We start from the raw sequence: 25,392 nt of genomic DNA on the forward strand, positions 1-25,392 counted from the left end.
ACCTTCTTAGATGAACCTTGGCTAGATGTAGAACAGGCACTGTGTAATAATCTAGAAATTTCGGACCATTTATCAGCTCAAACATCCAACGACATGAATGCTTTAAAAGCATCAACATCAGCTCTTCTCTGACAGCATGGTGGGAGTTTCTAAAAATAACAGAGTCTTCATTAATCCCATGCAAACGTAAACCTATCTTGAACAATTCGGACATCTTACAAAACAATAATATGATCAACTTGCCAGATTGGAGTTATAAAGGAATTAAATACTTGGAACATATATCAGAAGGAACAGACTTTATTTCGTTTGACAGACTAATTACACAATATAGGATCAACAAGAAAAGATTTTTAGAATATCAAAAGATTAAATCCATAGTAAAAAATAAATTTAAGCCCAGTCAAGCTGAATTACAAACACCACCAAGTGTGGTACAATTCTTTACTCTAAAACCCCCAAATTATTGTCTAAAACATACAGAACACTTTCTAAAATAGATGAATCAATATCCCTTCCTATTGCAAAATGGGAAGCGGATTTATGGATCAGCTTAGACCAAAACTTTTGGTATCAGATATGCTTGCAAACCTTTCAATGTATCAGAAATCCCAGTTTGCGATTAATACAATACAAAATATTACATAGAGCCCACTATACAGGTAATAGGATGTTCCAGATGGGCTGTTTTCTAACAACTGCTCACACTGTCAAGCAAATACACCGGACAATTACATCCACGCTCTTTGGTTCTGTCCACCAGTTCAGAGGTTTTGGGGCGAGATATGTGAAGACTTATCAAAGTGTCTGAAATGTAACATTCCAGCCTCCCCTTTAGTGTGCTTGCTGGGCAGCTTGGATGAGGTCACTGCAGAAATAAACACAGCCCACGTTGTTTTTACGGCCCTATGCATTGCCAAGAAAATGGTCCTCATTAACTGGAAAAATAAAAAATAATCTTAATTCTAACCAATATAAAAACCACCTAATAGATCACATTAGTCTTGATACAGCATCTGCCACCACATTTGATCAATCCCTCTGGGCTCCCTCCGGGCGCCCCCCGGAAGGGGGGATTTTTCTTTCTTCCCCCTTTCTCACTATCTCTTCTCCCCTGTGTTTTTCTTTCTCTCCCTCTTTCTTTCATTCTTTCTTTCTCCCTGTCCTATCCCCTAGTCCAGGGGTGTCAAACTCAAATACACAGTGGGCCAAAATTCAAAACTGGAACAAAGTCGTGGGCTAACGTTAATATTTATTGAAATATATTTATTCCTTCAGATATAAGAATGAATCTTTTCTTGCTAATATATATTGTAATATATCTATATCACTAAAGCACTTCTGGATGGATGCAAACTGCATTTCGTTGCCCTGTACCTGTGCATGTGCAATGACAATAAAGTTGAATTCTATTCTATTCTATTCTATTCTTATGGACTCAAATACGTTTTGCTGAAAAACTGAATATGGAACAAGCAAAGCTTAATACTAAACAATATATATATATTAGCTGTATAATACCAGTAGGCCAGCTCTAAAAGTAATTTGGTATGGCGGGCCAAATGTAATTAGTCTGCGGGCCAAATTTGGCCCGCGGGCCAGAGTTTGACACCTATGCACTAGTCTATCCCGTCTGTAACAACCAAAAATAAAATAAAATAAATACATAATAATAATAAAGGTCAATCAAATGGACCAATATGGCAAGGCCATGATGATCCACTTGGTGAAGTAAACTGTAAACTGTTTGGCATCTTTCTTGGCCTTCAGACAACAATTCTGATGGCTGAAGATCCAAACGGGACACACAAAAAAAAAGAAATCCTCTGCCAAAACCTCTGCACAGGCACACAACACCATATAGCATGCATGTAGTGCTCAACAAAATTGCCTGTACAGTGGATGCATATATTTGAGTCTGCAAGACCTATTTAGAGCACCCTCTTTCCTGTATAGTGTATTCTGTGGAGACAGGCAGAGAGTGAAATATGAGTAAAACAACCAAAAATGATGTGGAGTAAAGTGTTGACAGCTGACTGTTGCCGAGGGCGACCGTGGCTCAGGGGGTTGGGAAGCGTATCTGTAACCGGAAGGTTGCCGGTTCGATCCCCGGGCTCTCTGTCCTGGTCGTTGTGTCCTTGGGCAAGACACTTCACCCTACTGGTGTTGGCCAGAGGGGCCGATGGCGCGATATGGCAGCCTCGCTTCTGTCAGTCTGCCCCAGGGCAGCTGTGGCTACAACTGTAGCTGCCTCCACCAGTGTGTGAATGTGAGAGTGAATGAATAGTGGCATTGTAAAGCGCTTTGGGTGCCTTGAAAAGCGCTATATAAATCCAATCCATTATTATTATTATTAAATGAAACCTACTTACACAACAAGTACAGACATAAGGTATCAATTCATGACAGTCATGTAAGACTGTTAAAACTTAAATCTTCATTTGTTGTTTACTACATATCCTTATAGCAGCAGCTAAGAGGAGAAACTTGATAGCAATGGTGTCTTGGTCTGGGTGAGTACGGGGTTTTTCCACTCCGCTGGGCTCCACCTTCAGGCAGAGACTCCAATCAGCTTCCACACCTGGTTCCAATCAAGTCACCAGCATATAAGACCAGCATTCACAACAGACCTCTGCCAGATCTTCTGCTAACTCATGTTAGTGCTAGGCTGCCAAGCCCTTAACTACTGCTTTTCTCCTCACCGTGTTTTCTTTGTCATAAGACCCACCTGGCAGTCGCGTTTTCCAACCTAAACTACTCACATCTCTGCCTGGACGCTGGTTCTGTCATCTGGTTGCTTCCTTTCCATCATCGGACAACACCTGCCTGCCTCCCTGCCAAGCCCCTCACTCCAAGCATATTCTGGATCCTCTCTGGACACTCCTCACCCGGAACCCCTTGGACACCTCCTCCTCGCATGACACTTTAACCTGCAACGTGTAAGCCCTAACCACCATAGTCTAATTGTTCAGCTGTGATTCACTAGATTGCCACTGACTACTTGTCTCCTCTTATTATAGTGACTGCGTACCTCCATCCAAGCCGCTGCCCCTTTTTTCCATTCCCAGGATCCATCCGTGAAATCTAGCACCTAGTCATAGCACTCAGAGTTTCATGTTCACAGTTTGGCCTCACAGTTCACAGTTCATAGCATTCTCCGTTCATAGCATTCATAGTTTCCTGCTTTGTAAGTTCACTAGGCACTGTAAATAAAGCACTGTGTTCACGCCCGTTTTGCCTCCCTCTGTGTCTGCATTTGAGTCCACACCCACAGCCTGGCCCTCTCGGCCCTAACAAATGGCAAATCACAGTCTGTTCACTCGGCTTAAAATCATCCCGTTTTACACATCACTGCTTTATTGTGGGAGAGTTTGGAGATGCCGTCGGATTAAAACTTGCCCTTCCTCTTCTTCTGGGCCTTTCTTTTTGAGTTGGAGTCGACGATTAGCTGAGATTGACGCTTCAGTGCCTCACGAGAGATGACGTGAGCCCAGTCCTTGTCACTCTTGTCCTCTGGAACACAATTAAGTAATCAGCAATTTCAATGTAATTTAGTCTTTAGTCGTAGCTGGTAGTGTGTAGAAGAACACCAAATTACCATCACTGTAGGGATCTTCTGCTTGATCCTCAGGTGGCTTGACTTGGGTGCTGTGTTTCCCCTCAATCCTGACGTAGAACTCATAGCAGAAAAAACAGGAAGGGTTAGGCTTAGTGTTAATCAGTGTCATTGGCAGACTGTGTGTTTGTATGCTCTGTGTTATATTCTCAAACAGAGACGGTGTTGCTGAGTGTTAATGATCATCTACACACATGTTTTACTGCCTTTCTCTTAATGGGGAGCCCATGGACAAACTTAAACAAAAGCCTTGACTGAATTTCCAAATGTCAAACATGTTGTTTCAGACTCAGATGATCCATTTCAAGTTTTGAGTTTGTAGGCTTTTGTCTTACCTCCTTTTCTTCCATCTCCTTCATTATAGCTGCCACATCCATCCCCTCAAGCTCTTTCTGCAGGGACTCCAATTTCTGCTCACACTGGGCCATCAGCTTCAGCACCACAAAGTCCTCTGAGTCTGGATGCATGTTGGGAACTGTGTGCTCATCCTGGGAGATGATGCGTGAAAAAAGGAACAAAAGCACATGAAGACTGTGGAGCTCCAGCAGGGCAGTTCTCTCTCTGGGGGGCATTTCCTTTGAAGGTAACACTCTTAAAAAACGTACCTTGAGATGGAGGTTTACCTTGATTACACACGCATTATATAGGGAGCAGGTAATGATGATACAAACTGATTTGTAAATAAGGGGACATGAATGACTTGAGCTTAGTATTTAATAATATACTACGGTATACTTCGAACTAACTCGGCAGCTCACTCTCCTGACAACACATCCTTTAAAGATATTTCAACATGAGAGACAGGCTAATGTGAAAGGTAAAAGTGAGGTCACAGGTCAAATGCAAACTATAATGTGATATCCCTATATATCATTGTTGTCAATACAATCAGTGGCCATAGCATTAGTATCACTTTATCTCTTGACCTTCAAGGACAGGTCAGATGTGACATTTTTACCTTCTCTATATGGTGACAACACACAGCACACCTGTAAGAATCCGTTTCTATGTTCAATCAATGTTGCCCCAGTAAATGGAGAAGTTTACGTTGAAGACCTCATCAACATCAGGAATCCTAATAGACTATGGTTGTTTGTACCAGTGAGATGTGCTGAAGATGGTCTGCCAGGTGCTCAACTCCGTGACGGACGGGACCGAGGGTTTTCACAAGCCGATCCAGTCGCTCTTCGGCTTCATCGCACCTCTGCTGCTCAGCCTGCAGCTGCTGCTCACGCTCCTGCAGCATCTGCTGGTGGCTAGAAAAAGCACACAGAAAGAGCAGAGGCTTCAGAATAAGAATTAGACACTCGTGTGATCCTCTGAGTCCCATTCACACCAACAGAGAGTCCATGTGATTCACAAACACTGTGACAGCTGCTGCATGACAGAGTTAAATATGTGTCTGACCTGGAGAGTTTAGCCTCCCCAGAATATTTAATCTCTTCAGACTGTTGCTCCAGAAGCTCCTTCTGCTCCTTCAGCTGCAGCAGGACCTCCTCGTTCTCCTCCCGCCGCCTCTCCAGATGTCGACGTGTCTCCTTCTGAGAAGTAAAGTGCTCCTCTAATTCCTACAAACACAAAATGCATGAAAGGAAAACGCATATCAGGAAGCACGCTGTGTGTAGCAGAATGAGCGGAAACCTTTGCACCTGTATATCGGTGATCCCTGTGGCCTCTTTGATGCGTCTGAAGGCCTCCTCAGCAGTCGAAATGTCTTTCTCCTCTTCAGCCAGCATCCTGGTGGTGCTGTGCTGGACCTCACTGCTTAGTTCATCCAGCTGCACAGCTGCTCGCTGTACCTGCACGATGCAACAGCAACCACTGCACATGTCAGGGACCTGGTTTCACTTTACTCCTCCACTTGGGGCAGGAACTCGTCCCTGACCCAGAGCGGGCATTCCACGTTTTTCCGTTCAGCACTGTAGCAATCACAATTATTACCAAGAAAAATGCCCGACACATTTATTTTCCCAAGTGGATCATTACGGCTTTGCCATGCTGGTCCACTTGATTGATCTTTGTTATTTGTTTATTTTTATTACTTTTTTTACTCTTAAGTTATTACAATCGGTACAGACATGACTGGGGGACAGGAAAGACAAAGATGTGGACAAGAGAAGTCTGTCTTTGCCCTCACCTCACATCGTTCTACCATTGGAGAGACTGATGATGTCACCAAACATCTGTGTCACTAACATCAATGTGATTGGCCTGCTGTGCTGGAGTGAGCAGGAAGGTACTTCTTTATATCTTTGCTCTTTTATTTGTTACTCAACATTCATCTACAAAAACTGAGTACATTAAATGTCTCTCACCCTTCTCTCAACTTTTGCAGCCTGGGCCTTGTGCTCATCAACCTTTTTCCTGTAGCTTGCTATCACTTGGTCCCTCTCCTTACACTCCTTGTGAAGCAGCTCCTCCTGCTGCTGCAACTCAGCCTGCGAAGCAGAAGAAGATGTAGGCTGATGGTGGCGAGTTGTGAGATACAGTGACTCCTTCATTTATGACTCTGGCAAATCAGCTGGATAATGTGAGCGATGCTGAGTGTTTCTTAATCTGAAGTCACAGCAAAGGAAATTACAGGTCACCTTAGCAGCTTCTTTGGAGAGCTGGCTGTCAGTATTCACGACCTGCAGACTGCGAAGCTCCTCTCTGTGCTTCAGGATTTCTGCTTGCAGAGTGTCGAGCTGGCTCTGATACGCCAGACTCTCATCCTGAAGGTGGTAAAGTGAGAGAAATGCAGGCAGAAGCACAAATAATGCAAAGCGATCAACAAATTAACATCACATCAATGCATATGTTGCGCTCTAAAAGTACTTATAAAACTTCAATTTTTCTGAATTGTGGGGAAAATCTTTAAAGACCATTCTTATTTAATTGTGTTTTGTTTTTGGACACATTTCTAGTTAATTTTTGTAGTTTACTGGCTCCAGGAGGTCAGAGTTCAGATGTGTGATGTCATCAGTAAGCGCAGAAAAAAAAAAAACAGTGTCTGAGACGTGAGGGAGCGATGTTTTGCTGATGATACGCTATTCTGCCTGTAAACTCCAAACCTGAACTGAGGAGAATAAAGTTGCAAGAAAAAGGAGAACGGAGTCATGTCTCTCTGAGGGTGCAACATAATCTTGGTGTTTCCGCCCGGTTTGGAGTTTATACCGCAAAGAAGGACGAGCTACATGTGACTAGCCTCGCTCACTACCCCCCCACCTGAACTCATACGGCAGTGCCATCCCTCCAAGAAAAGGCAGTGAAGGTAAAAGTTTTTCGTCATGTCTAAAGTACAGCAGATGTCTCCTGATTGGGAGCAACTTCTTGAGGAGACAGAGGAAAAGTTACTTACACTGCTAGCACCGGATTTGAATGAGATTTGTGCTGCCCTCAGTTTAGCCGTGGATGAAAGTGAAAAAGACTTACCTCGTAAACTGAGGCGGCGTATTCTCCAGTACTTAGAGGGAGAGGATGTTACTGCACGAGAAGATGAAGGAATGTCTCTGTTGTTGGAATTAGATGACAAAATTTATGAAGTGAAGCAAAAGAGATGCGAAAGTAATGCCCCGTTGCCTCAACAAGTGGTACAAGAGCACCACCCTGTGGCTGAAAATGTGATAGCACCCAGTAATTCAGACGAGCAGAGAGAAAGTGTTTCTCATCTGAATGCTACACGAGTCACCCCTGTCGCCACTCAAAGTGTCCCTTTTGTACACCCACTGTACCGACGGGATCTGAAAATAATGGGACAAATTGGAGAACCAAACCAAAAGGACAAATTAACATGCACTAGCTTGGAAAGACAAATCCAGAGGGCATTGAAGAGGGGATATGATGAAGGAGCCAAAAGAAACTCCAATCCAGTTTTTGATGCGAGCAATGGATTTGAGACAACAACTTGTTCTTGCTTCAGAGAGAGTTAAGTCTGGTTTAAAGTACAGTTCGGAGCTCATCCAAAATCAGTTTCTCCAGACAGTACTCACTGGCCTCCATGATGACACCATCCGAGCTGATGTGAAGCTATACCTGCAAAATCCTAAAATCACAGATGAGGTTCTTCTGGAAAAAATGACTGCGGCATACAGTCTGGAAATGGAAAGAAAGAATAAGCTGTCAGCTGCATCAAGAGCAAAGATGATCAAAGTTGCAGCAGTAAGTGGGGAAGATCAAGAGGTGGAAAAAGAAAGCAGTATGCACACATCAGACAGTAAGAACAAGCAAGGTGGAGCGGTCAAACGAGACACATTAATGGATAAAGTTGATCAAAGCAACAAGGCTATATGTGAGGCTCTGCAGAACCTCACCACTCACATTGCCAGCCTCCAGCAGACCGTTAAGCCTCAGCACATGAGAATGGTCGAACCACCTGACCGGAAATACCAGTCACAGCCTAGGAGCACAAACGTTAGACAGTGCCAGCAGTGTCAATCATCTAATACAGGAAACAAATGTGACCACTGTTACAAATGTGGCAGTACGGAACACTGGGCAGCAGGTTGTCGTAGGAAAAAGTGCTCAGCTAATTCAAGTAAGATCGAAATCATACTTAACCCTGAAGGGGAGAAGCACCAAACCGACCCATTCAGCCTCAAAGCACCCCTCACTGGTAAACAACAACAAATGGCGAAGCTGGTAGGCAAAAGATGCCAGGTCCGTGGCTTCTTAGGAGGTGTGGACACCACAATATTGTGGGACACCGGCTCACAAGTATCGATAGTGGGGACGAACTGGAGAAAGAAACACCTGCCTGATGCTGAAATGAGGTCAGTGGAAGAGCTGCTCGAAGAGGGAGCTTTAGAGCTCTCAGCTGCTAATGGGACCAGTATTCCATATGAAGGATGGATAGAGACTGAGTTCAGCCTGTCCAAAAATGCTGTTGCTGGGATGAGCAACAGGCCCGTCCAAGTTCCAATCCTAGTCGCCAGCGGTGACATTGAATGCCCCATCATCGGCTTTAATGTGATAGAAGAATTAGCTTTGAGAAATGACACCAGCAAAGACTGTATCCCCCCAGGGCATATGCTGGACAGATTGTGCTCAGCATTCGAGGTGGGGCGCAAAACTGCAAGAGCTGTCCTGTCTGTCCTAAAGAAACAAACGCCTGACAGCCATCCCCACATAGCCCGAGTAGGAAGGCGACCTGTGACCATCCCGAAGCGTAACATGATGACAGTGCAATGTGGTTGGCTAAATAAGAGTGTGTTGAGTGGGTCACATGCAGTGTTGGAGCCGAACTGTGAGACACCATGGCCAGCAGGCCTAGTTGTTGCAGTGACTGTGGAAAACATGACTGACCATGATATCACCCTCTGTAGTCGCACTACACTGGGGTGGCTGCACAATGTTGATGCTATCTACATGCCACATGTAAAATGTATGGAGGGTGAGCTTTCTAAGACATCAGACGGAAGTACTTCCTTACCCACAGTGCAGTCCAGTCAGACAACAAAAACTGAGCCCTGGGACCCACCAGTGGATTTGAGCCATCTGACAAGTGACCAACAGCAGCAGGTAAAACAGATGCTGAGGGAGGAATGCAATGTTTTTGCAAAAGATGACTGGGACACGGGATGCATTAAAGATCTAGAGCTGGAGATACAGCTAAAAGACAAAGTGCCTGTGCAAAAGACATATACCGTATTTTCACGACCATAAGACGCACTGTACTAAAAGGCGCAGTCTCAGTTATGTGTGCCATTACTGTATTTAACACACACATAAGGCGCACTGGATTATAGGGCGCATACAAGTACCGTATGCGTATTTAAAAATAAAGCGGGAGCAAACCCGAGTTCGGTACCTTACTCACATTTCTATTACCGGTAATCGTCATCATCAACAACACACAAGCATACAAGTGTGCGTATTTAAAAATAAAGCAGGAGCAAAACGAAGTTTGGTACTCACATTTTTATCATCAATCAAACCCATCGAAGTCCTCATCCTCTGTGTCTGAATTGAACAGCTGCGCTAAATCTCCATCAAACATGCCAAGTTCACTTTCTTCACTGTCAGAGTCACTTTCCGTGCCGTGCGGCTCCTCGGAAATGATGCCGGCTTTTGCGAAAGCTCGAACAACAGTGCCAGCAGACATGTTAGCCCAAGCATCTACAATCCATTGGCAAATTGTGGCGTAACTCGCCCGGCGCTGCCTTCCACTCTTGGTGAAACTGTGGTCTCCACCGGTCATCCATCGCTCCCACGCCGCTCGCAGCCTTACTTTGAACGGGCGGTTCACACCGATGTCCAGCGGTTGGAGTTCCTTTGTCAGGCCTCCCGGAATGACAGCAAGCTCACAGTTCATTTGTTTCACTAGTTTTTTCACATCAGCTGTGAGATGGGCACGCATAGAGTCACAGATTAAGAGCGATGGTGATGCGTGGAAAAAACCACCTGGTCTCCTTACATACACCTCCCTCAGCCACTCTTTCATCATTTCCTCATCCATCCAGCCCTTTTCATTTGCCTTAATGATGATTCCTGCTGGAAACTTCTCTTTAGGCAAAGTCTTTTGCTTAAAAATCACCATAGGCGGCAGTTTCTGTCCATTAGCATGGCAGCCAAGCACAACAGTAAAAGAAGACTTTTCATACCCCGTTGTGCGTATCGCTACCGTGCTGGTCCCCTTCTTCTCCACAGTGTGACTCACCGGGATGTCAAAAGTGAGCGGGACCTCGTCCATGTTTGTGATGTGGCTGGGCTGGATGTTTTTGTCGCCGATGTGTTTGCTGCAGTAGGAGCGGAAGATGGCCAGCTTTTCCTTATAATCCGCTGGAAGTTGCTGCGCTACCGTAGTCCTGGTCCGGATGGAAAAATGGCACCGTTTCATAAAATGAAAGCACCAAGACGGACCTCCTTGGAAATGTTCAATGTTCATCTCTTCAGCTAGTGAAACTGCTTTTAGCCGAATGGTGACCGTCGAAACGCTTCTCCCGCTCCTTCTTTGCTCGATGATCCACCGCTCGAGTCTCGGGCCACCTCGCCTTATGTCCGCGGAAACTCAGCTGCGTTTTCTTGACCTGCCGGAGCTTGTTTTCTAGCTTCCTCCATTTGCGAACCATCGATTCATTAATCTTAAATTCTCTCACCGCTGCTCGATTTCCATGTTCCTCCGCATAGCTGATGGCCTTCAGTTTAAACTGTGCTTCATAAGCGTGTCTCTTTGCCATTTTCAGGGTTGTTAAAACAACGATGTTCCACATAATACACATACCTGTCCTTTTAGACAGGTATGTGCGATTGTCCGGTATATACGATCAACGCCCACACTTCACCCTTTAGCGTTCTCATGGTGTTCTCTACTACTTTACTTCTCTACTACTTTTGTGATTATCTGTTTCATGCGCCTCATTTTACTGTGTACAGTGACAATAACCCGCTGACATACGTCATGAAGTCAGCGAAACTTAATGCAGCTGGACACCGCTGGGTGGCGGAGTTGGCAGATTATCGGTTCACTCTTAAGTACAGGCCAGGGGCAGCGAATCGAGATGCAGATTTCTTATCAAGAAGAGGAAAGCCCATTGAAGACATCATGCACGAATGCACAGAGGAATGTCAGCAAGATGACATTGAATGTATTGGGAAAGCCCTAGAGAGAGAGAAAACAGGAGAAATGAACTGGATCTCAGCTGTCACCTGTAATGTCAACGCGCTGCCAGAGGGATGCATCGTCTCAGAACCAATTCAGCCGTTTGCAGTTGACAACATCAGAGACACCCAGGATGCAGACATAGCCATCCCTGAAAAGAACACACACCTACCTGAAGCATAAAGAAAAGATGGCGGAGAGTGAGGCAGTTAGGTACCTTCTTCGGCAGTGGCCCCATTTGCAGATTGATGGAGATGGCATTCTGAGGCGTGAGACCACCAGGAGAAAACAGTTTGTTGTTCCTGATTCATTAAAGCCCATGGTCTATAAACATCTACATGAGGAGATGGGACATTTAGGAGCAGACAGGATGGTTGCTCTCGCCAGGCAGCGCTTCTTCTGGCCTAAAATGAGGCAGGAAATGGAGCACTATGTCACTCAGGTGTGTCGCTGTATAAAGAAGAAGAAGCCTAACAGAATAACCAGAACACCAATTCAGAGCATTGAAACCTCTGCGCCGTTTGAGATGATATCCATTGACTATCTGCATTTGGACAAGTGCACAGGAGGTGAAGAATACATACTCGTAGTTGTGGATCATTTCACCAAATATGCCCAGGCATATGCGACAAGGGACAAGTCTGGGAAGACTGCGGCAAGAAAGCTCTTTGATGACTTTATCATGCGCTTTGGTTTCCCATCCAAAATACACCGTGACCAGGGGAAAGAATTTGAGAACAATCTTTTCCGCAAGCTTCAAGGCTACTGCGTATCAACCATTCTCGTACCTCCCCGTACCACCCACAGACCAATCCCGCAGAGCGCTTCAATAGGACCCTCCTAGGTATGCTCCGGGCACTTGATGAATCTCAGAAGTCAAGATGGAAAGACCATTTGAACAAAGTAGTTCATGCCTACAACCCGACTGTGCACGAAGCAACAGGATTTTCTCCATTCTTCCTTCTCTTTGGCGTGAACCAACCTTGCCTATCGACCTGCTCTTCCCAAAAAGAGAAGAAGAGAAGAGTCAGTCACGCAGTGGCTATGCAGAGAAATGGAGAGGAGTTATGCAAGAGGCCTATGCAATTGCAAGGCAGAACATGAGAAAGAGTGCAAGAAGGGGACAGAAAAACTACAATAAACGTGCATGGAGCTCTGTGCTTCAGCCAGGTGACCATGTCTTGGTGAGAAATCTCACACCCAGAGGAGGTCCTGGGAAACTGCGCAGCTATTGGGAGGATATGATTCATGTCATCACCGAGAGGAAAGGTCCTGATAGTCCAGTGTATGTGGTTGAGCCATTGCAGGGGACAGGAAGAAGACGAGTGTTACACCGTAACCTACTGTTGCCGTGTCCTTACCTGGTTGACGAGTCTGTGGTGTGTGAAAGCAGCCTGAAAGAGAAAAGCCGTGGAAACAAACAGAGACAGTCAGCAAGAAGACATCATCAGACCAAGCCCGATACTGACCAAACAGACACAGGCAGTTCTAGTGAAGATGACTGTCACATGTGGACAGCACTCAGATATGCTGATCCACCCCTCGACCCAGAAACAGAGGATTTCTGCCCCCAGAGTGACGCACTCGGAGAGAAGTCTGAGCCTGCTTTCAGAGCACAGGGGCATCCTGAAGAGGAACAGGTGGAGGAGAGACGCAGTTTGGAGGAGGAGGTTGAAGCTCCAGCTGTTGGACCCGAGGGTGAGCAGAGCGATGCTGAGACATGGAGGCACAAGCCAAAGAGAATGAGACAGCCCCGGCGTGTCTACACATATGAAAAACTAGGCCAGCCAACAGTCCAGCAATGGAGCACATGCCCTGTCAGTGTGAACAGCCCTTCAAGTGCCATCCATCATTCCTCTGTCCCACCATCATTCATGTATCCTTTACAGTATCAATAGATATAACAGAAAAACACAGTCAACTTCACAAGAGAGTTTAATCTAAGCGTAACATTACAGTTGCAGTTCATGTTGATGTAGTATTGACACATGTTACAGTTAAAAGAGAAACAGGTACTCTGAGCATTATTACTATAATAAATAGAGGGAAGGTTTATCATTCTAGCGTCAAAGAGTTAAGACAGTAGTGAGTACAATATGGGTTTACTGAACTCATGGTTTTGAAGTGTGTAATCACATGATGTTGGGGTGTAAATGGTATTTTCCTTGTCCCACTGCGAAGATTTGGCAGGCCCACCAATACTTCGAGGGATAACCCACCCTTCAGTACAAAAGGACTATGAACATTTAGTTTTGTATCGTGACCATGAGAGACTTGTCCTGAGATACCAAGAGATGGTATAGCCTCTCACCCAGTAACGTGTAATATGTGTGGAAATACTTGTTTGCTCACTCATCTTTGGTTAAATGTTCTATTTTTGGTAAATTGTCAAAGATTAGAAAGAAAATGTGTGGCAACATTTTTCTTTTGTGGGGGAGGGTGTTGCGCTCTAAAAGTACTTATAAAACTTCAATTTTTCTGAATTGTGGGGAAAATCTTTAAAGACTATTCTTATTTAATTGCGTTTTGTTTTTGGACACATTTCTAGTTAATTTTTGTAGTTTACTGGCTCCAGGAGGTCAGAGTTCAGATGTGTGATGTCATCAGTAAGTGCAGAAAAAAAAAACAGTGTCTGAGACGTGAGGGAGTGATGTTTTGCTGATGATACGCTATTCTGCCTGTAAACTCCAAACCTGAACTGAGGAGAATAAAGTTGCAAGAAAAAGGAGAACGGAGTCATGTCTCTCTGAGGGTGCAACACATAAAATATACAATATTCTGATTTCACTAATACAACATTTATAAAAAATAAACTTTTAATTATACTACCCTCAGACTTCCTATAATCAGACCCCATCTGGTCTTTAAGTGATGATGTGATGAATCCTTCCGGGTCCAAACTATGCGTTATTAAGGCTGTTGTGTTTTTAACATGTTTTGTATCTCTATCCCATAAAAACAGTCGGTGATCACTGTCGGCCTCTCTCGGTTTTTATTACCGTTGTTCATTTTGTGTGTGAATGGGTGGATGACTGGATATGTAAAGCGCTTTGGGGTCCTTAGGGACTAGTAAAAGCGCTATATAAATACAGGCCATTTACCATTTTAAAGCACAGTTATCAAAACCTTACGGTGTAACTACAGCCCAGCCCATGCAGCAGTATATTAATGACTAACCTCGTATTGTGGATGGATTATCTCAGTTGTTCTCCTGACTGAAGTTTGGTCCGTTTACAGCATCCTGCCATGCGACTGCATTTGTCTCTAACCATCAAGAACCTTCACATTAACGTTTATCGAGTGGAAAAAAGTTAGCGTTCATCCTCCAGCTTCACTGTGTTTATGTTATGCAAACATAGCTGTGTAGCTAGCGATTACGTAGCACATCATTATATACCAGCTAGCCCAACTTCAGTAACCTTACAAACGTCACTGCTGTTTAGTTTCCTGTCTTCATTTATGTTGGAAGTGATAGCAGTGTTAACTTGTTATTTTCTGTTATATCGCGAGAGTACTATTGCCCGCGGTGAGTTGTTACAGAGATTGAAAATGTGACGTCATTCAGGGGTAAAACCGCAAAGAATTCTGGGAACTCGTGGCAAGAGGTACTAGCGCACGCAGGCTTTCAATTGAAATCAGTTACACAGCGATAAAAAGAAACAAAAAATGGCAAGAAGCTGTTTTATTATTAACTGCACAAGCCGGGTGAGCGACAGCCGCGTGAAGCCGACGGGTAAAGCGAATGGTTTTTATTGGATTCCGGCGTGGAAGAGAAATTGTCCAAGCCATGTTTCCAAAGTCAAGTCAAGTCAAGTTTATTTATAAAGCACATTTAAAAACAACCAAGGCTGACCAAAGTGCTGTACAATAAAATACAAATATAAAATACAATAAAACGCAAGTACATAAAACACCTCACTGATAAAAAAAATAAGTTAAAAAAGTAAGTTAAACCTTGCTAAAAGCCAATGAGAAGAGGTGAGTTTTAAGAGCAGTTTTAAAAGTTCCTAGGCTTGTGGAGAATCTGATGTGAGGAGGTAAACTGTTCCACAGTCTGGGTGCAGCCACAGCAAAAGCCCTCTCTCCCCTAGTCTTTAGTCTGTACCTGGGAACATCTAAAAGCATCAGGTCTGCTGACCTCAAAGATCTCCTGGGGCGGTAAATGCTAAGAAGCTCTGCCAGGTAAGGAGGTGCAGTACCGTTAAGAACCTTAAAAACCAGCAGTAAAATTTTAAAATCAATCCTAAAAGCAACTGGGAGCCAGTGGAGAGAGCAGAGGACCGGAGCTATGTGGTCTCTCTTTTTGGAACCGGTCAGCATGCAAGCAGTAGCGTTCTGCACCAGTTGGAGGCGATGCAGACAGGAACGATCTAAACCAGCATAAAGGAAGTTACAGTAGTCCAGCCGTGATGTAATAAAAGCATGGACCACCCTTTCTAGATCGTTCCTGCACAGGTAGGACTTGACTTTAGCTAAAATCTATAGATTGATAAAAAGATCCCTTGACTACGGAGCTGATTTGTTTATCAAATTTAAAAGCACTGTCAAAAGTAACACCGAGGCTCTTAATGGAGGAAGTACATTTGGAAGTTAGGGGTCCCTAAGTCAAGAAGAGGTGATGGATGGCCTGGATTGCCGCTATCCGAAGACCTAATATAACGTTCGAAAACACTCCACCTCACATGTTAGTCTGCTCCAAGCATTTCCACAAAGGTAAGTGTTTTGTAGTAGTTAATACGTCTTATATGGCGCTGAACAGAAATCATCGCGCTATGCTCCTTTGTTTATTGTGGCTGTGTGTAATGTTTGCTGTGTTTTGTAGGCAAACCAGCCTACAAAATGCTGGAATGCGATCCAGACTGGGCACCCTCTCTCAAACAGTGAGATTTGATCAGTTAAGACAGAGATCGAAATCAAAACAGCCACGAAAAGGCCCGCGTTCCTGTGGGGCAGAGACAGCTCATCCAGGCGAAATCCATGCAGGTAACATTGTTAATGTACATAAATAAATTCCACTTTTTCCACATTAAGTACTGTGTCTTGTTTTTGCACATAAAATGAACTTGTCTTTGTCTGTATGCATGTGTATCTTTCAGCACCAGTCACTACGAAAACTACAGCTGAGATCCAACCACAGCAGATAGCTTAAACATCTGGCTTTCTACAGAAGCTTTCACCTGGGGACATAGTGCTCGCTGACCGGGGTATTGATATCAAGGAAAGTGTTGCCTTAATGGGTGTCACTTTAAAAATTCCAGCATTTACACGGGGTCGTAGTCAGCTACAAGCAAAAGATGTGGAGGACACACGAAAACTGGCACATGTCTGGATCCACGTAGAACGCGTTATAGGCTGTCTACGGTCCAAGTACACTGTCCTAAATGACACCATCCATTTAGGTTTTGTGGTGCCATGTGAAGGTGAGAACATGACTTTGCTGGATAAGATAGTCGCTGTATCATGTGCGCTCACAAATATGTGCCCAAGTGTTGTTGTGAAGCAAGCAAGTGATGAATAACTGTTTTCCAATTTGTTGTATCAATTTTTTGTGGTTGTTGTTTTTGTTTTGTTGTGCAGCTGTGTTTTTATACAAATCAACTAATAATGCACAACGGTATACTATTTTGCCTTTGTCCTGTAAGCTTCAATAGTAACATGTAACACTGTTGTCAGTTATAAATAAAGACAGTCCTGATGAAAGACTTGTGCAACACTTACTTTATTTGTATCTAGTACAAACTGAAAAGAAAAATAGATTGCGTTGGCCCATTCTGGACAAAGAGATAATTTACAGCACAGCTGTAAAGTGCAGTAGTGCAAATCGGCAAATATTTACAACAAAGTATAACTGTTGTGACAGACATTTATAGCAATTTAAACACGTTCTAATAATTCACTGTGAGTGACAGAACAACAGGTAACACAAACCATAAAGTGCAGAGTACAGGAAGATGGGTCCACCCAAATGTGACACTAAACATGAAATCACAATAAAGTCCTTCAATATAAGAGTTGTCTGCAAGCTTTTTCCTTCCTTTTTTTTTTGTCACGGTAACATCCATGGAATGTGGCCCTTGTGAAACACTGGTTTCTGGATCAGTGTAGTGATTGGCCAAGAGCTCTGGCATCACGACTGCTGCTTGTGGGGTCTCGATTTAAGGCTTCGTAGGTATTGTTGTCACAAGCCGGCTTCGGCATCCTCAGCGTCGCCTGGTCCAGCCTCTGCTTCTGCCCCGTCTGGTCCAGCCTCCTCCTCGCCTGGTGCTGCGGGGGCCACGCCACCTTCAGGTCCCAAACTGCCGCCTCGACATCGGCGGTCATCTGCCAGGCCGCTCGTTGGGCGTCATCGTCGATATGGACGACCTCCCAAATGCCGCCGCTACCTTCCGCGCGGCCGGCCTCCGGACTTGTGTCGCCGCCGCCGTTGCTGTCCGCACGGTCGGCCCCCTGAACTGTTTCCCCGTCGCCGCCGCTGCCGTGTGCACGGTCGGCACCTTGAACTGTTTCCACTTCGCCACCGCTGCCTTCCGCGCGGTTGGCTTTTGGATCTGTGTCGCCAACGTGGCCGGCCTCAGAAGATGAATTGTCCTGGACTTCTGAGTTGTCAGCCTCCGGGCCGGCCTCCTGAACTGTGTTTTGTTCTTGAACTCCAGCATGTGTGTTTGTTTTGGACAATTCACTTGGTTCGCTGGAGCTTGTTTTTGTTCGGTGTTGGTCCCTCCGTCCTGGACCCAAACTGGACACAAACTTGTAAACCTCTTCTAGGATTGGAGGGTAGAAGGGTTTCCAGTTCCTGCAGAGTCTGGCTAATCTTGCTCTAGAGGGCATCTATAGTGAAATAGACCTGTCTTATCTTTTCACCTAGAAGCTGATTTTGTGCTCCCTGTAGAATCAAGTCTGCTCTGTATCCCCTGACAGTGGATTTAAGGCGCAAGCTCTTAGGAACAACTCTGCTTTCTCTGCATCTCAGGTTGAAACGGAGATGGTTCCTATAAGCCGCTAGTTTTCTTGATTCCCTTTCATACTCCCACACCAGTTGAAGGGTGCTCCTCCCAAAATGTACGGCAATATGTCTGTGAAGGTTCTCAGTCATCCAGGTCATCATAGACCTGGGTGACTGAAAACCCTCACAGACATTAGAGATGAAAATACTACAGAAAGCTGCAATGAAAATGAAGTTCTCATTGTAACTGCTGAAATGTCTACAAAAGAGAAACAAAGTTCTTGTGAAGCTTCATAAACAGTTTGGCCATGCATCTGCAGAGAGGTTATTGAGACTCATCTAAAGCTCTGTCAATACAGACCAACAATGTGCATTTATTCTGCAAGAGGTAGATCATGACTGTGACATTTATCAGAGATATTGCAAAACCAAGCCGAGAGCTGCTGTTGGTCTACCTCTGGTTTCTGAGTATAATGAGACAGTAGCGATGGCTCTACATGAGCTGGAGCCTTCACATCATCGACCACTTCACACGCTTCAGTGACGGCAGCATCGTAAAGACAAAGAAAGCTGCAGAGATCGTCAACTCCTTCATTCACACCTGGATAAGCATTCACGGTGCCCCCAGACAGCTCTACACAGATAACGGCGGAGAGTTCAACAACACGGAGCTTCGGGACATGGCTGAAAACTTCAACATTGAGGTAAAGATAACGGCGGGGTATAGTCCCTGGAGCAACGGACTACTGGAGAGACATAACGTGACACTTACAGAAATCCTCCTGAAGGTAAAAAAGGAACAAGGATGTGACTGGCACACTGCGTTAGACTGGGCCCTCATGGCCAAAAACAGTATGCTGTACATGGTTATAGTCCACATCAACTTGTGTTTGGCCAAAACCCCAACCTTCCTTCTGTGTTGATGGATAAGCCACCTGCCTTAGAAAGCACAACTGTAAGCGCAAGAGTAGCTGAACACACATCAGCATTACATGCTTCCAGGAAAGCATTTACTGAGGCAGAGTGTTCAGAAGGGATCATGAGAGCACTACACAAGCAACTTGGGCCTACAGATGACAAATATGAGGCAGGAGATAAAGTATACTACAAACGAGTCGACTGTACAGAGTGTAAGGGTCGAGGTGTAGTTATTGGGCAAGATGGAGCTGTTGTATTTGTAAGACATGGGGGGACTCTTGTAAGAGTACAGCAGTCAAGGTTGAGTAAAGTGGATGCACAGAGTGGAGATAAACAAATACCACAGAGTACTACTGATGATGACACTGACAACAAAGACACAGTTGAAAATGATGAGACAGAAGCACCCGATGGTGAACAGAGTATTAGTGAGGAAGAAGAGATCACTAGTGACAGGGAAACTAACACTACAGTAACATGTCTATGACACAGTCTTCTACATACACTGATCCTGTCTCCTCTGCAGATGTAAAGTTAAGGGCAGGACAGCTGATCACTTTTACGAACAGAGACAACGGTGTTCAACATACAGCCAGAGTGCTAGGCAGACCGGGAAAAGCAAAAGGGCAATACAAAAACTGGTACAATGTGCAATATCTTAAGCCTGATGGTAGTGAAGGTGAAAAGAAAGCTTTAGACATGTCACTTGTTGATGGTCTTTGCACTGAAGCTGAAAACAGAGATGTAGATGTACTAATAACAAAAGATATCTCCTTTGATGCTGCCAAAAAGGAGATTGAGAACTGGCAAAGTAATGGCGTGTTTGATGAAGTGAAAGACCTGGGTCAAAAATGTGTGTCTACTAGACGGTTCTGTACACTCAAAGAAACTAATAATGGTATCGTCCCAAAGGCCCGACTTGTTGCGGGTTTGAAAGACTCTCCAACATGTGCATCTGAGTCCCTCAGACTGGTGCTAGCTGTGATATATCAAAACAAGTGGAAAATGAATTAAATGGACATTACATCTGCCTTTTTGCAGGGAATGGAACTGTCAAGAGACATTATCTTCATCCCCCACCTGAAGCTGGCAAGGACAATGTTCTATGGAAACTAAAAAAGTGTGTGTATGGACTTGCAGATGCTTCACTTTATTGGTACAATAAGGTCAAAGACATTATGGTCAAAACTGGTGGTAAAATATCACAGGTTGATCGCGCAGAATGAACTGGGACTCAACAGCCGTCTGTGTGCATGGGTGTTGGACTTCCTCACTGGCAGAACTCAGGTGGTGAGGGTGGGTAGATGCGTCTCTAGAAGCATCACCATCAACACAGGAGCACCACAGGGGTGTGTCCTCTCGCCACTGCTCTACTCCCTCTACACTTCAGACTGTGTGGCCACCCATGGCTCCAACACCATTGTGAAGTTCGCTGACGACACAGTGGTGTTGAGCGCCATCTCCAACAACGATGAGGCGGCCTACATGGCTGAAGTGAAGAATCTGGCATCACGGTGCCATGATAACCACCTCCAGCTGAACGTTGGCGAGACCAAGGAGCTGGTGGTGGACTTCAGAAGGAGTCAGCACAAAGACTACAAGCCCATTATCATCAATGGAGCAAAAGGCTAGGCAGCGCCTGTACCACCTACGACAACTGAGGAAGTTCAGGGTCTCTCCTGAGATCCTCAGGACTTTCTAGCAGGCGCTGTGGAGAGAATCCTTACACAGAACATCACATCCTGGTTTGGGAACAGCTGTGTTGAGGACCAAAAAGCTCTCCAGAGAGTGATCCATACAGCAGAACACTGCTGCAGGATTGCTCTCCCCCTGCTTCAGGACACCTACACCAGGAGATGCCGGACAAGAGCAGCGCAGATATTGAAGCACCCGTCCCATCCTGTAAACAAACTGTTCCAACTTCTGCAATCGGGTAGAAGGTTCCGCATCATCCGGGCAAGGACAGAGAGGCTCAAGAGGGTATGGACATTTGTACAGTTAATGATGTAATAGAGGCACATCAACAACTTTACATTGATAACCTACAGCCGGTTCAGTTACAAGCAGCATGGGCTGTACAGAGGGATGCTTCCTTAAGTGAAACAGAACGGGAGCAACTCAGGTCAAAAATAGGACAGATTTTGTGGGTTGCCAAACAAACGAGGCCAGATGTGATGTTTGACACATGCAGCCTTGGATCTAATATCAAAGGTGCAACTGTGCAGTCCATTCATGAAGTGAACAAAGTTATCTGTAAACTTAAGGCAGAGAAAGTGACTCTTAAGTTTCAGAGCTTGGCTAACAGTGAGGATTTGGCACTGGTTGTTTTCAGTGACGCTTCTTTTGGTAACCTTCCTGATGGTGGTACTCAAGGAGGGACATTAATCGTCCTTATGGGTAAAGGAGGAAAGTTTTGTCCTCTCTTTTGGCAGCCTAAGAAAATCAGGCGTGTGGTCAGAAGTACACTGGCAGGAGAAACTCTTGCCATGTCAGATGGAATAGACACTGCGGTATTCCTGGCAACACTTTTTTCAGAGCTTACAACTGGTAACACTGGTCTGAACGCTCTTCCTTTGATCTGTGTGACTGACAATCATTCCTTGTTTGATGCACTCAAGTCCGCTAAGCAGGTTACAGAGAAGAGACTGAGGCTAGAAATGAGTAGCATTAAAAAGCTCATACAAGCCAAGAAAATCAGACAGGTTTGTTGGTCAGATTCCAAATCCCAACTTGCTGATTGTCTGACAAAAAAGGGAGTTTCACCTTTAACCCTTCTAAAAGCATGAGATGAAGGACTCTGGATACTGTGAAGTTTTCTTTGCATTAAAATGCACTATTGTTTATTGTGTGCAGTGATAGTATGCTTTAAGCAAAGCAAAGCACATTGAAGTGTTTCTGTCACGGCTGGCAGGGTGAGCCGTGTAGTGTTGGAGGAAAAGGAGGACCCAAAATGCAGGCAGCCGACTGATGATATGAGTGAGGGTTTATTTACAGGTGACAGTGGCAGAACAGACAACGAATCATGAGAAAACAACTGAAGAAACCTAAACTAGGAGAACTAAATGACAAACCTGAGAGCATACAAAAGGGGTGTGGGGCAGAGAGACGCAGAGACAGGAACGGAACACCATAGAACGCAGATGAGCCGACAACGAACACAGACCGACACCCACTATACACACACACACACACACACACACACACACACACACACACACACACACACACACACACACACACACGGTAATCGGGTAATCGCACACAGGAGGGAAGAACAGCTGATCTGGATACACATGATGACTGGAGGACACAAGCTGAACACAATGACAAAAGACACAGACCTTCAGAATAGAACAGGAAATCCAGAACACGAGCCTTCAAAGTAAAGCAGGAAACACACAGACTGATTTACAACACAACACGGGGACATGAACAGAGCACCAAGGACAGACACAGGTAGGGCTGAATATACACCAAACTTCAGGTTGAACCCTAAACTAGTACAAAATCAGAATAAACACAAGGCACAAAAATGAACTTCAAGGAAACACAAAACGCTGGGTCAAAATGACCCAGGACCCTGACAGTTTCCTGGATGTTCAACAAAGTTGACAAGTTTTTTTTTTGTTTTGTTTACTCACACATATATGTATACAAATGTTTAAAAGGGGTGTTTATATTTTTATTTTTAAAAAAAGAAAGAGGGAGATTGTTAACTTGTTATTTTCTGTTATATCACGGCCCACGGTGAGTTGTTGTTATTGTGTGTGAGCAGTAAAACATGGAGTAACGAATAAAGCGCTTGGAGTGAGACCACGACGTCATGTCTTTTGACTTAACAAGCAGAGCTGTACGTTTGAATTTTTTTTAGAAATCTCTCAGTCAGAACATGCTATATCATGTTTAGGTGGAAACTACCGAGCTAACTTCCTGCTAACGTCTAACTCCGTTAAATGTAATAAATCCTGTTTTCATGGATGCCTGGATGTTAAACTTAATTTAAACCTTATAAAGCAGCAACGCTGATCATTGTATTATGCAGGTGTCTGCTAACGCCTAAAACAGAATTAATGCTGAGAGCAAAGACCAAAATAACCATTTTCAGAGACCAGCTTTGCAGTGACTGTTTCAAAAGTACACTGAACAAAAATATAAACGCAACACTTTTGTTTTTGCTCCCATTCCCCATGGGATGGACGTAGAGACCTAAAATTCATTCCAGATACACAATATAACCATCCCTCCCAAACAGTGGTCACAAATCAGTCCAAATGTGTGGTAGTGGGCACATCTGCTATATTGAGATAATCCATCCCACCTCACAGGTGTGCCACATCAGGATGCTGATCTGACATCATGAGTAGTGCACAGGTGTACCTCAGACTGCCCACAACAAAAGGCCACCCTGGAATGTGCAGTTTTTTGCGCTATTGGGGGTCTGGGGACCCAGAACCGGTCAGTATCTGGTGTGACCACCATTTGCCTCATGCAGTGCAACACATCGTCGCATGGAGTCTATCAGATTGTCAATTGTGGCCTGTGGAATGTTGGTCCACTCCACTTCAATGGCTGTGCGAGGTTGTTGGATATTCGTGGGAACTGGTACACGCTGTCGTATACGCCGGTCAAGCACATCCCGAACATGCTCAATGGGTGACATGTCCGGTGAGTATGCTGGCCATGCAAGAACTGGGACATTCTCAGCTGCCATCTGCCCTGAACAATGTGAACCATGATTCATCCGTGAAGCGCACACCTCTCCAACGTGCCAGACGCCATCGAATGTGACCATTTGCCCACACAAGTCTGTTACGGCGACGAGCTGGAGTCAGGTCAAGACCCCGATGAGGACGACGGGCATGCAGTTGAGCGTCCCTGAGACGGTTTCTGACAGTTTGTGCAGAAATTGTTTGGTTGTGCAAACCAATTGTTCCAGCAGCTGTCTGGGTGGCTGGTCTCAGACGATCTTGGAGGTGAACCTGCTGGATGTGGAGGTCCTGGGCTGGTGTGGTTACACGAGGTCTGCGGTTGTGAGGCCGGTTGTATGTGCTGCCATATTCTCGGAAACGCCTGTGGAGACGGCTTATGGTTGAGAAATGAACATTCAATGCACGGGCGACAGATCTGGTTGACATTCCTGCTGTCAGCATGCCAATTGCACGCTCCCTCATTGCTTGTGGCATCTGTGGCATTTTGCTGTGAGACAAAACTGCACATTCCAGGGTGGCCTTTTGTTGTGGGCAGTCTGAGGTACACCTGTGCACTACTCATGATGTCAGATCAGCATCCTGATGTGGCACACCTGTGAGGTGGGATGGATTATCTCAATATAGCAGATGTGCCCACTACCACACATTTGGACTGATTTGTGACCACTGTTTGGGAGGGATGGTTATATTGTGTATCTGGAATGAATTTTAGGTCTCTACGTCCATCCCATGGGGAATGGGAGCAAAAACAAAAGTGTTGCGTTTATATTTTTGTTCAGTGTATATAACACAAACCGTTACAGGAGACGGTGCCGACAAAGTCTTGCGTTTTACGAGGAACGCTGGACTGACCTGTAAGTGACTCTTTAATTTCAGGTAGTCAATCATGATGTTCTCGGCCTCCTTGCACTTAAACTGGCTTTTTTCCAGACTGTTCTCCAGGACCCGCAAGTTCTGAAGACAAACACGAATCATTGCTCATTGTGACCTTTGACCTGCACATCTTATAACAAATGAGAACCATATAAAAAGAAACTCAGAGGCAATGACACTTTTTTGTTTTTGAATCAGAGAGGTAACTACCATGGCATTCTCCTCTTTTTTCAAAGTGCGAACACCAGGGGGCGCTACACTGTGCTCTGGTTTCATTCTCCGGTACTCCATCTTCAGCTCTTCACGGCGCCTCTCATAGATCTCAGTGCCATGTTTTAGGGCATTAAGACGCTTCCTGTTGGATAGCACGCAGTCGTCTAGTGTTCCAATGATCTCCTGTGAGACATGCAGAGGAGGAATGCAGTGCAGTCATGCATGCGGACCATGACAACAGATTTAGTGTGCAGTCCCGTGAAGAACTAAGAACACCCTTAATTGATTGATCATCATCGGTGTGAGCAGGTCTACAGAATTCAGGTATGTTAACACAATCTTCACAGAAGAGGACGTTCCAGTGAACTCACAACAAGCTCAGAGAAACTGCAAAAGCCCTTCATGATCCTTTTTCTCAGTCAGTCTTTTTCCTTTTGTAGTTTTTTGCTTATTATTGCTGTCATTGTTAGATATCTTCAGTTTGTTAGCCTTTGGTTTGGATTTTCACCTGTGTGTCTTTCTGCTTAGCACTCCAGTTTTG

At 44.9% G+C, this 25,392-nt stretch overlaps 1 protein-coding gene across 3 annotated transcripts in view; it reads right to left on the bottom strand.

Annotated features, from left to right (window-relative positions):
- Positions 1–284: 284 nt before the first annotated feature.
- LOC146708670 (outer dynein arm-docking complex subunit 3-like) overlaps positions 285–25,392 on the bottom strand; it is a 29,722-nt gene continuing 4,614 nt past the window's right edge. For 2 of the 3 annotated variants that reach the window (XM_085460692.1, XM_085460693.1), the window contains exons 4-14: positions 24,849–25,034; positions 24,618–24,719; positions 12,557–12,589; positions 6,205–6,330; positions 5,932–6,054; positions 5,266–5,415; positions 5,024–5,184; positions 4,716–4,872; positions 3,952–4,104; positions 3,599–3,677; positions 285–3,513 (exon numbers count right to left, since the gene is read on the bottom strand). In XM_085460692.1, coding sequence (XP_085316818.1) covers positions 3,389–3,513; positions 3,599–3,677; positions 3,952–4,104; positions 4,716–4,872; positions 5,024–5,184; positions 5,266–5,415; positions 5,932–6,054; positions 6,205–6,330; positions 12,557–12,589; positions 24,618–24,719; positions 24,849–25,034 — 1,395 coding nt within the window. In that variant the 3' untranslated portion in view covers positions 285–3,388. The remainder of the gene's footprint in view (positions 3,514–3,598; positions 3,678–3,951; positions 4,105–4,715; positions 4,873–5,023; positions 5,185–5,265; positions 5,416–5,931; positions 6,055–6,204; positions 6,331–12,556; positions 12,590–24,617; positions 24,720–24,848; positions 25,035–25,392) is intronic. The other variant, XM_085460694.1, reaches the window with a different exon arrangement.

This window comes from Copadichromis virginalis, linkage group LG6 (assembly GCF_057382275.1).
Source record: "Copadichromis virginalis isolate Kocher_CV1m ecotype Utaka linkage group LG6, C_Virginalis_male_GT1.1, whole genome shotgun sequence".
NCBI classification, from domain to species: domain Eukaryota; kingdom Metazoa; phylum Chordata; class Actinopteri; order Cichliformes; family Cichlidae; genus Copadichromis; species Copadichromis virginalis.